Below are 12,000 nucleotides of genomic sequence, written 5' to 3'. Positions count from 1 at the left end.
CATTGTTTGAATCTTATTTTTGTTTGGCTCTAAAAATCTACTGTTGAAGCAGATTTCTTCAAGTAGAAGCATCTATTCTGGCTCCTCTGACAAAGTATCTTGGCTGTACATACAATTCTACTAATCAGACTAGTTCAGTGAGTCACTGATTTTTCAGTGGCAACCCACTCCCAGCAGAAATTCATATGCTTTTTGGCAGGTTATTCAGGGTGCTAGAGGTGTTGAGTAATAGGGGATGTGGATAACAAACAGTTTCTTCCATCCATTATTATTAAATTTGGTTTTGAGACCTTATTTTCTAAATAAGATGATAAATTACAAAATGAGTACTTCTTTGATGTGGGTCATAGCCTTTCTTTCTCTAGTCTTTCACTGAAAGATCTCTGTCTCAGTCTAGAATAGTGGCATATAAAAGGCCTAGGATTTGAACAGCAGATAATGCCAGATATTAAAATACAGGACTGTTGTTTAGAAGAATTTTTTACTATGTGTGTAAAACCTTCTACATTTAAAGCATTCTACATTTTTATTAAGTTCTTTTCAGGGTTTGCCTTGATTTTTTTTTCCTGTTATAAAACTGAAGTGGGGGACTGTAATACAAATCTGAAAAACAAAGAGCCAAAAAGCAGAATTCTGCCCTCAGATCGCACATGCAAACGCTATTGACATTGGTCGGTAGAAGTTGCATACATAGCTAGAACTTTATCCTTTAGGTTAAAAGAGAAAGGTCTGGGTTTCCTTGATTTTTGTTGCACATCCTAGTTAGATAGTACTTCCTCGGAGTATCTAGGGTTGAGACACACCTTGCTACCACCTACACTTACTGTAAAGGAGTCTTGTCTTTGCTGCTGAGGTCAATTCCTTGGGTTACAGGCAACAAGCATTCCACCTCTGCCAGCACTAGCTCTTCTGCCCCTCTGCAGATTAGCTATAGGCATACTTCCATCTTCAGTCCTTGGTATGCTTCTCTACAGTGTCCAGTCATTGTACCACTGAACATTCATTGTATTCCCAGATCCATTGCTCCCAAAGGGAAAATACATCCCAGCTTGTGAGTTATACCTCAAATCATTCCTCTGCTTAAGAACAGCATTTAGAAATGTTTATAGTGAAAACAAGTAAGTTTATTTATCAAAGCATAGAGATTTAACAAAACAGCAAGGAGTCCAGTGGCACTTTAAATTTGTTAAGTCTTTAAAGTACTACCAGATTCCTTGTTTTTTGCTGAAACAGACTAACATGGCTACCTCTCTGACACCTTTCATAGGCTATGTCTAGACTACAGGATAGCCCAGAAAATGCCTCCATGTCCAGGGAACTCATCTGCTCTTCCGCTTCTATTTGTGAAAGAGTGGACACGCTCTTTTGGAAGCCCTATCTTCCTCCTCCCATGAGGAAGAAGAGCACTTCTGAAAGAAGGGCTTTTCCTGAAATTTGGCCCAGTGTAGATGGACCAAAGTTCGGAAAAGCCTCTTCCGAAAAAAATATCAGGAAAAGGTACTTAAATTGCAGAGCACGATTTGCGTACCTTTTTTCCAATAAAACCCCAGAGTGTAGACATAGCCATAAAGATTTAAGTTAAAGCAAGTAGAAGAATTGAAAATAACTGACTAATATAAAATCATAACTTGTGTTCTAGAGCCTTTAACTAGTCACTTTTAGAGATGTGAAAGGTTAGGGTGATGCTTACAGGTTCTAGTTAACCAGTGGGGGCTGGAGCAGCCTCCAGCCCGCTACAGACAGGAGGCTGCTCCAGCCCAGTGGGTCCCACCATGGACACGGGCACTCCAGCCTGTCTGGAGCAGCCTCTGTCCTTGGCAGGCCCGGGCTGTTCTGGCCAAGTTGGAGCAGCCCCTCTGTACAGTTTGGGGAGGAGAGGGGGAGGCTGCACCAGTTTGGCTGCAGCAGATGGGGAAGGAGGGGACTGCCTGCCCACCCTTTAATTGGTTTTAACCGGTTAACCAATTCAATGGGATTTTTACATCCCTGGTCACTTTTGTGTCTTACAGTATTGTTCTCCAATGGTTTTCAGCCAGGCGGGCTGTGATCCCCTTTTTCATTTTGCCAACTTGTCGTCTCAGTGATGGATGAAATAAGTCTCTCTGTATTCTTTTGATATGCTGGATGAATACTTTCATTTTGGTCATAAACTGGATACCCTCTGCAATGTGTATCTTCCTGTAGATTTGGTTATCTCTAGTCAGTTTGGCATTTGGATTACTTGATGGCTTAGTGTGCAAATAAATTTGTTGTGAGGCACACAGTACACAGTGACGAGATGCTTCTTTTTACATCGCGGGGAGGGATAGCTCAGTGGTTTGAGCATTGGCCTACTAAACCCAGGGTTGTGAGTTCAATCCTTGTGGAGGCCATTTAGGAATTTGGGGCAAAAATTTGTGATGGATGGTACTTGGTCCTGCTGTGAAGGCAGGGGACTGGACTCAATGACCTGTCAATGTCCCTTCCAGTTCTAGGAGATAGGCAATCTCCATTAATTTAATTTAATCTTCTGAATGGAATCTGTCCAAGTCAGTCACCAGGTAACATGCCTTTAACTTTAAGGCTTCAAGAACAGAGTTTTCAGTAGGGATGTTAGCATATAGATATGTAAACGATTAACTGATAAGCCCAGTGGCTGAGGAGGGATGATGCCATGGTGCTCCAGGCCTGGCCTTGCTCCTGTCAGCCAGAGGAGGCTGCAGCACGCCAGGCCCAACTCTGGCTCCCCAGCGGCAGGGGAGGGCCAGGTTGCCAGTGGGTGGGGCTTGGTTCCACGGATGGGGCCTCAGGTAGAAGGGGCAGGCTGGGGCTTTACCCTCCCATGCCTGTCCCCCAGCCTGTGGACGCTATGATGTGATGACATCTCTGTCAACCCACAGGAAACATTTTGTATATATGTATGGAAAGACTGATGCCCAAGTACTTTTATAATGCTGTCAAATAGAGCAGTATAAGGTTCTTATCTTCTATCTCTAATATGCTAATGCATTTTTAAATTGTGAGTTATTAAACCACCCAAAGACTCTTCTTGATAATGAAACCGACGATTAAAAAACAATTTCACACACAATCCCTGTCTAAAATATGTATAGACAGCTGTCTACTTTGTTTGGTACTGTTTTCTCACTCCATTGACCTTACTACGTTATCTTGCATCCTTGGATGGCTCCCTTCACTATAAAATTTAGCAAAGCAAGGCAAATTAGTGTTATCTAAGCAGTTTAACTACTACTGCAGTGAAGAAATCTAGTCTTAAATTTGTATTAAAATCCAGACTTGTTTCATGTTAGATTATTTTCTCTCCAGTTGAAACATTTTGCATCTAAAAGAAATAGGGACACTTTTTAGCATTAAACTCCATTTCGGTTCCCACTGCATGGAATTTAAATCTCTGTTTTAATACTTTATTTCCATGAACATTCCTCAGAAACACCAGTTTCCTTTGGCTCAGGAAGTTGTGAGAGTTAGTTTTCCATTAGCAATGTAGAGGTGAACTTTCTAAACTTTTTTTCATCCTCTTCAAATCCCTTAGTGAAGCAGCATGATTGAAATGAAAGATGCAAGTTATGCTACTGAAATGAGTTGATGAGCAATAAATCTGTTACCACAAGAATGTAATTCCTTTTTTCCATCGGTTAAACTCAGAACATTTAACTGTTCTAACGTGTTTAAATTTTCACAGCCCAAAATTGCTTTTTTATGATCTGTTTTTTCTTCATCTGCTGTAAAAATATTTCTAAAAATCTTACTGCAGGCCCCCGACTTGCGACTGCCCAAATTCCGACCCCCTGTACTTGCAACCATTTTTGTAAGTGCGGAAGGGACCGGAAACCCCCAACTTACATCTTCGGCCCACATTTATGACGGTGCATGGCTCCTATCGTAAAGGAGGGTTCAAGTTCTGATGCCCCCAACTTGCGACACTTCCCCCAGAACCAATCGCGTTGCAAGTCGGGGGCCTCCTGTACTGTTTGCTCCATAAATAGTAAATGCAGTGGGGAAGTGTGGGCTCTGGGGTGTGAATGAGGGATTTGGGTGCGGGAAGGGGTGAGAGGCGCAAGCTCTGGGAGGAAATTCGAGTGCAGGAAGAGGTGGAGAAGGGGATGCTGGCTCATCGAGGGGGCTCCAGGCTGGAGAGTGTTGGGATCAGGTGAAGGGTTGGGGTGCTGGAGCAAGCCGCAGGTTTGTGGATGTGGGGGTGCAAGAGTTTGGGTTGGGATATATGATGGGCTCAGAGTGGGGAAGGGTTGGGTATATGAGGGGTTAAGGGCACAGGTTTGCAGTGTGGATAGTGCAGGAGTGTTGTGGCACAAGACTGGGGATGTGGGGATGCAGGAGTTTGGGGATGAGGGGCTTAGGGCAGGGGGTTCAGACATATGATGGGTTGGGGGGGAGGGCACGGGAGTGTTATGATGCTGTGGCCAGATGCGGGCTTGGTCCCAACTGTGGGATTGTTGGCCAGGCTTCATTTTTAAATAAAGTACAGTAAACTTCCGATAATCCAGTACCTTTAGGACCCAGGGGGTGCCGGATTATCAGATTTGCCGGACTATCGGAAGGGGGGGGGCTATGAGGGATCTGGGGTGGGGGGGATGCCAGCCCAGAACCCTCATAGCCCCCCCTTCCGATAGTCCGGCTCTGCCCCAGGCGTCCCTGATTCAGCCGCTGCCGGTCAGTTTCAGCAGCGGCTGAATCTGGGACGCCTGCAGCAGAGCTGCTGGAGTGCTGCCGAGTTGGTCCGGTAGCGCCGACCCTTGGCGCGGCGAGACCAACCCGGCAGCACCCCAGCTGCTTTTGGGGACACCTTGGGCAGAGCAGCCGGGGTGCTGGTGGGTTGGTCCCGCAGCGCTGCTCCTCGGCGCTGTGGGACCAACCCGGCAGCACCCCAGCTGCTCTGCCCAGGTGTCCCCAAGTCAGCCGCTGCTGATACTGATCAGCGGCTGACTCTAGGAAGCCCGAGGCAGAGTTGCTCTGCCCAGGCTTCCTGGAGTCAGCCGCTGGTCAGTTTCAACAGCGGCTGAATCCAGATGCCTGGGGCAGGGCAGCTGGGGCGCTGCTGGGTTGGTCTGATAGAGCCAACCCTTGGCGCTGCGAGACCAACCTGGCAGCACCCCAGCTGCTCTGTCCCAGGCGTCCTGATTCAGCCGCTGCTGAAACTGATCGGGGTGATTCCAGGAACCCCGGGGCAGAGCAGCTCTGACTCGGGCTTCCTGGAGTCAGCCGCTGGTCAGTTTCAGAAGAGGCTGAATCGGGGACAGCTGGGGTGCTGCCGGGTTGGGTCAGTTTTAGCAGCAGCTGAATCGGAGAACCGGGGGGCAGAGCAGCTCCAATGGTCTGGCTGCCTGGAGCACTTCCGGGTTCCTGATGGTGCCGGACCATCAGGAGTACCGGACCATCAGATGCCGGACCATTGGAGTTTTGCTGTATTATGTCCAACACAAAACATTTCAACATTGTCTTTATTTATGGAAGGAGTGGGGAACCTGTTTTGGGTCAGGGGTCACAGTTCCACAGAAAAATCTGTCGGGGAGTCAGATGCGAAAAAACCCCAAGCCTCACTGATGTGGCCCCAACTGAGACACCTGACTTCCCTGGCATTCCAGCCCCATGGAGAGGGTAGGTAGGACTGAGGTTCAAGGCTTCAGGCCAGATTAACTCTTATGGAGTTCCAAGGTTAGTGGATTTTGTGGGCCCCTCTACACTTTGAGGTGGGGTCAAAAATGAGGGACAGAGCTGCCAGTGAGTGGGATAGGGATAGGGATGGGGGGGGGTGCAGAATCTGGGTGGGAAGTAGGGTACAGGAGCAAGCTGGTGTTAGGTGTCTAGCCAGGAGCACGATGCTGGTGAGGGTCTGGCCGGGGGGCAGGGTGCTTTTGGGTCTGGCCAAGAAGCAGGAGTAGGGTTCTTGTGGGGGGGTCTGATCAGGGGAAGGGGGCAGGATGCTACTAGGGGTCGGGGCACAGGCAGCTGGTTGGGTGGATGTCCCTCTTTGCTCCACCCCTGCTGGAGCGTGGCACAGCCTCCGGGAGCTGACTGTCCTGACGGGTGGCTTGCCCCTCTTTGATCCAGCCCAGCTGGCCAGAGAGGTCAGCCCTTGGACGCTGCTCCAACAGTTCCCACCAAGGGGAACTGAAGATCAACCTACAGAGACTAAACGATGGACCAGTAGATTATGATCGGCTGGTTGGTGACCACTGGTCTAGCTGAATAGTTAGTGTGAAAGAGACTGAGATGTAAATCTACAGTGCAGTAGTGTGCTGCTTGCCAATTGTCCATGTAGACCTTTTAGCACACACTTTTAGTTCCCTATTGCATTTTGATATCCACTTTAAAATGGAAGTTATGTCAGTGCACAGTAGGGGACTTTTTAGTGCAAGTGAGCAGGGTACACACAGACTGTGTGGCATGATAGTGCAATGTAGATTTACACTCTCACTTGCCACAAACTAGCAGTTTATGTAGACAAGCCCCGAGTAACAGATATTGCTAAGATTTTTTGAAAAGGGTGTAGAGCACTGAAAATTACAAACTACATTAATTTTTGTATAAACTTTCTATAATCTCCAAATTTGTTCCAGTACAAAATTCATTCTTTTATGACTGTATAGATTTGCATTATAGACTTGACCCTGAAAGGTGTTAAATCATTTAGACTGATCCTACACCGCACTTAAGCATCTAATTTAATTAAGAGTGTAAATAGTGCCATTGATTAGAATAGAACTAATAATTTGTTTTGCTCTGTGGGATGCTGGAGCAGCCTCTGTTTGTGGGGAGTGTGGGACCCCCATGGACAGGAGCTTCTGCTGCCTTGCACTGCTGCCTCTGTATTGGATTTTTTAGATCTACTCTCCTCAAGGTTCCTGTCTGCTATTCTGCGCTGCTGCCTCTGATGTAGAAGCAGCAGCAGAGGGTGGCAGGGGGCTCCCAGGTGGTGGAGCTTTGGAGCACAATGGCTGCTGGCCCTGCTCTTTGTGGGGGGAGCATTTTAGTAACGTGTAACCACTAAGAATTGTTGCGGCTACATAATTACTAAAATTATTTCTAACATCCCTAGTATAGGATCAGACCTGTAATTTGTAATGTGTGTTTAGCTTTTGTATGGAAATGTTTGTTCTGCCCAGACCTAAAACTATTTATTCCATTTCATTAGTACATTATGTCACAATAAAAATACAGGGCTGGATTCATGTCCAATGTAACTTGACTGGAGCCAAGGATAAGTACGATGTAATATTTTTAAAAAGTTTACCACATTTTATTGGCGCTAACTAAGCTAATTCTGCTCGTCTACAAATAGATGCTGTCTGAAGCAGCTCCGGGAAAAGTACATGTTGTTCATGGGGACATTTTGACATACAAGTTGGAGAGAGCTTTTCCAAAGCACCTTGAAATGAAGTGGGAAGATGGTTAGTATCTGTTTTTACATATGTGGTGTTCCCTCCGAATTAGTTGCTATGAAAATTAGTTTATTTGAGAAGGTACTTGGAGTTTACTGTTTTACCATGATTTCCATTTCTTCTTACTTCATCTACAGCACACACATTGGTTTTGAGGACTTTTGGTGGACAGCAGTTGCTCTAATTTAATTAAAGCTGTTAATGGTTAGTCCTTCAGACAGATTTTTCCTGGAAGATAAGATTAGAGAAGCCAGCCTTCTTTATTCCAAAAGAACAAAATAAAAAATAATCACCTGCCTCGTGCCTTTGTGAGGCTGGCCTACTCTAGCAACTTATTTGGTATAACTTCATCACTAAGGGAAAATCTGCACCTCTAAGCAGTGGAGTTACAGCAACCTCATTCCCATTGTAGACACCACTGTGTCAATGGTAGCGCTTCTCCCCTTGATGTATCTACTTCTTGTGAAGTGGTGGAGGACATATGCCAAGGGGAGAAGCCCTCCTTTTAGCATAGATAGCATCTCCACTGAATCACTAAGTCTGTTCAGCTGAGCTTGCAGCCTTTTTACTGTAGACAAGCCCTAAGGCAAAGATGCTGAATTTGTATTCCACTGACTGCTGGCCTTTAGGTATGTGAAAGTTTAACTGTGTAAATGGTTAACTGATAAGCCTGGGCTTATTGGTTAACATTCACGGTTACACATAGGCTCCGGGTAGATGTGGGGAGCAGACTTAAAAGCCGGCTCTTGACATGCACCGGCTCCCAGGGAGCTGCCTACCACGAGCTCCCCACATGTAATCATCTCTTGGAGAGCTGACTGCTACACAGTTACTTAATTACACACATTTTAACATCCCTACTGGCCATAGATGATTCCTTATGCTCCTTAACTTTCTTTATCAATTTTCTATGGTTCCTAACATCGGATTTATATTAATACCAGCTTGCTCTCTCTTCCATATATGTTATATGACTCTTTAAATTTTTTAACAGCAGATATCACTTTTAGCCAGCATTGTTTTCTTCCTAAATCATGGGATTGTGGCTTTTTGGGCATCTTGTAAGATGCACTTAAATGTTAACAGTTTTCTGATTAAATTCTTTCTCCCAGCTGATTTGGATTATAAGATTACAAGCTTACAGGTTTGTGAAATAGGCTTTATTAAAACACCAACTATTCTATATGTTACTCATCTGCACTTTATTCTGCTTGCATATTATAAATGTGATCAAGTTATGATGACTTGTACCTAAGATACTATTCATTTTTAGTTCTGTGCTCAGTTCTCTGTTAGGACAAGGTCCAAGGGTACGTCTAGACTACATGCCTCTGTCGCCAGAGGCATGTAGATTAGGCTACCCGACAGAGTAAAATGAAGCGGCGATTTAAATAATCGCCGCTTCATTTAAATTTACATGGCTGCCGCGCTGAGCCGACAAACAGCTGATCAGCTGGGATGAGGCATACCTGGGATGAGGCATACCTGGGTTGTCGACAACTCCCTTTGATGTCGGCAGGGGAGCGTCCAGACTATCGCGCTGAGCCGACAAACAGCTGATCAGCTGTTTGTCGGCTCAGCGCGGCAGCCATGTAAATTTAAATGAAGCGGCGATTATTTAAATCGCCGCTTCATTTTACTCTGTCGGGTAGCCTAATCTACATGCCTCTGGCGACAGAGGCATGTAGTCTAGACGTACCCTAATATAGAATTACTTCATGTTGGTTGCAACACTTTTTGAGTAAGGAAATTGTCATCTATAATGTCTTTAAATTGTAAGGATTATTTAGTACTGGCAGCATATGCCACTCAAATTGAAGTCCCCCATGATTACAGTTGTTTTCCTATATTATAGACGAGTGAATAGGCAGTCATCCTGATCTTTAGTGTGATGTGGTTGTCCATAGGGGCATGTTTATATTTTAGAATAACAAGGTGAGCAGCCACACTACCATGCTAGTTATTTCAAAATAATAATTCCTGCTTGTGAAGAGTAATAAGCTTATTTCAAAATAGTTATTTCGGGAGTTATTTGGAAATAAGTTATTTGGAAATAACCTGGTAGTATAGACATAGCCTAGCAGTCAACAACTGCTACCCCGTCTTGTGCTTTATATGTCAGGGCACTGAGACATAAGCATTCAAGATAATTTTCTTCTGTGTTGTTAGTGACTCAGAAACAAGTAATGCCCTTTTTACATAGTGCCACTCTTCCTCTTCTCACTTGATCCTTCCTAAATAAATCATAATTGTTGATTTAACATTCTAGTCATGTGAATCATCCTACCAAGTTTCACTAATAGCAGCTAGATACAATTTATGCTTAAAAATGAACATTTTCTGTTCCTCTTGTTTGTTACCTAGATTTCTAGCATTATTTTATAGGCTATTCAGTATTATTTTCCATTTACTTTCTTTGGTGTCTTGATTAAATTTATTCTCAACGTCTTGATTTCATTCTGAATGCTCACATCTTCCTTTTTTGTATCCTTCCTTTTCACCATTAGTTTGGGAGGTTTCTACCTCAATAAAAGAGGGAATAATCTCCTTGGGGGTAAGCTGGCTAGAATAATTAGCAGGAAATTAAACTAATCAGACTTCTCTAACCATAGAAGGTGATTAGTGTTCCACAAAATCAAAGGCCTTAACTGTACTCCATTTACCTACCTATTTTTAAAAAAGATTTATTTTCATAATTCTTATAGATCCACCAAATGTACATATCATTGGAAATCTGCCGTTCAATGTTTCAACTCCTCTGATCATCAGGTGGCTTGAAAATGTTTCCAAAAGAGATGGACCTTTCGTTTATGGTAGAACTCAGATGACTTTGACTTTTCAGAAGGAAGTAGCAGAGGTAAGCTTTGTTATTGGCTTATTAAAAAGCTTATAATTGGACAAATTATTTCAGCACTTAGTAATTTAGTGGTATATGAGAGAAACTAGAGATATTTGGTTGACGTCCAGGGTGTGTTAAAGTTGCTTAATAATCTATTTTTCTCTCAAATTGTAATTTAAGGCAGGAAACCTGGCACAGTGCTTACATTTGTGTGTGCTTAGCTACAAATTTACAAATTATCGAGTTTAATATTAAATTTTCAAAATCTCCTTATTTCTTTTAACTACATACTGTTTATAAAATATTTCTTGAGACATTTCATTGAGACATTTCAAAATCTTGTTTTCTGTGAAGTCTGCTTCATTCACAGCATGCTACTTTTCTGTCTTAAATGATTTCCTTTCCTCATCAGCTGATGTGACATTTTGAGTTAGCACTTCATCTTGTTTTTCTAAACCTTTCAGTTACCTCAAGAATTACATTGGAAATAATTTTACCCCCCTTTAAACTTCCCTTGTTTATAGAGATTTTCACATTTAAAATGTGTAATATCACTGATTCCCACTAATGATTAAACACTTAAAACATAGGGAACATCTTGTCAGTATAGCCCATAGACACTTTGCTTTCTGGAATATAATCTGGATGCCCAAAATCTGAGTGGGATCATTGCCAGTCTCTTTATCACACGCTGACAAGAATAAAACAGAGTGCACCAAATCAGTATCAGTGTTTTAGAATACCAGATTGAGAAAATGGCAACCACTTTGTTGTTCTGTATACTGTGTATTGCACTAAAAATTTAAATAACTTATCAAAACTGAAAACCAGGTTAGACATTGTTTTACCTGAAAGGTCTTTTGTAAATTGTGTAAATGAGGAATACAGTGATTGTATGCCATAAATTAAATCTCAGCTGTTATTTTGGGTACCTAAAGTATTACTGTATGTATATGTCACATCACTCTGCTACAGTTACCACAATGTTTGGGAGAACAAGGTTCAAGATAGGTACTTAAGTGCTTTTAGTAGAAGGCTGTAGAAAACGTGTTCTTTGTGTTGTGAATGTGAAGTAAAGCAGCCATGTGATTTCTGGCATAAAAGATCCACTTCTTTTTCCCAGAATACTTGATAACATAAGAGCTATTAGCCTAAACATTAAAAAATGGCTAATAGACTAGGCTTTAAAGTATAAAGTGGAAAGATGTGAAATTCTATGATAGCAACAAGGAAAAAAACACAAATAGTTGAGAACATAAATGCATTCTGTTGTTTATATAGCTATAATCAGCTGTATGTGCCTTTCAAGTTTTTTTCCATCATGACATGCAGATTATAGTGTTTCTGTACCCAACATAGCTCCAATGACATGCAAAATAGCATACCCATTAAGTTCCTTGTATTTAGAAAGCTGGAAAGACTAAACATTATAAAGTGGAGTGATGTGCTCAAGGTCATGGAATGAGTAAGTGTGGTTTGTTGTTGAGTTTTCGCTGTTGGAGCTTCTGTTCCTTGGTTTTTCATTTATTTAAATGTCCATGATTCCAGTGAATATTTTATTAAATAGAAGATCAAAGACTTTCAGTGTAATGGTTTGCCTTTCTAAGACGTACACTGCCTTCAGGAGAAAAAAAAACAAGTTGTCTTAAGGTCAGTCAGGAAACTGGGAGTCAATTTCTAGGTTTCATTCCTGGATCTGCCTCTGTTGAGGCTTTAGGCAAGTTGTTTCATCTCTGTTCTTTAGTTTAGCTGTTTGTAAAA

General features: G+C 42.9%; 1 protein-coding gene across 6 annotated transcripts in view; it reads left to right on the top strand.

The window, feature by feature from the left end:
* TFB1M (transcription factor B1, mitochondrial) overlaps positions 1-12,000 on the top strand; it is a 42,827-nt gene that overhangs the window by 5,222 nt on the left and 25,605 nt on the right. For all 6 annotated transcript variants that reach the window (XM_075924493.1, XM_075924496.1, XM_075924492.1 and 3 more), the window contains 2 exons: positions 7,301-7,409; positions 10,106-10,257. In XM_075924493.1, the coding sequence (XP_075780608.1) occupies positions 7,301-7,409; positions 10,106-10,257 (261 nt within the window). The remainder of the gene's footprint in view (positions 1-7,300; positions 7,410-10,105; positions 10,258-12,000) is intronic.

The sequence above is a fragment of the Pelodiscus sinensis genome, chromosome 3 (assembly GCF_049634645.1).
Source record: "Pelodiscus sinensis isolate JC-2024 chromosome 3, ASM4963464v1, whole genome shotgun sequence".
NCBI lineage: Eukaryota > Metazoa > Chordata > Testudines > Trionychidae > Pelodiscus > Pelodiscus sinensis.
Note: the sequence above shows the minus strand (reverse complement) of the source record. Positions and strands in the feature narration are given on the sequence as shown.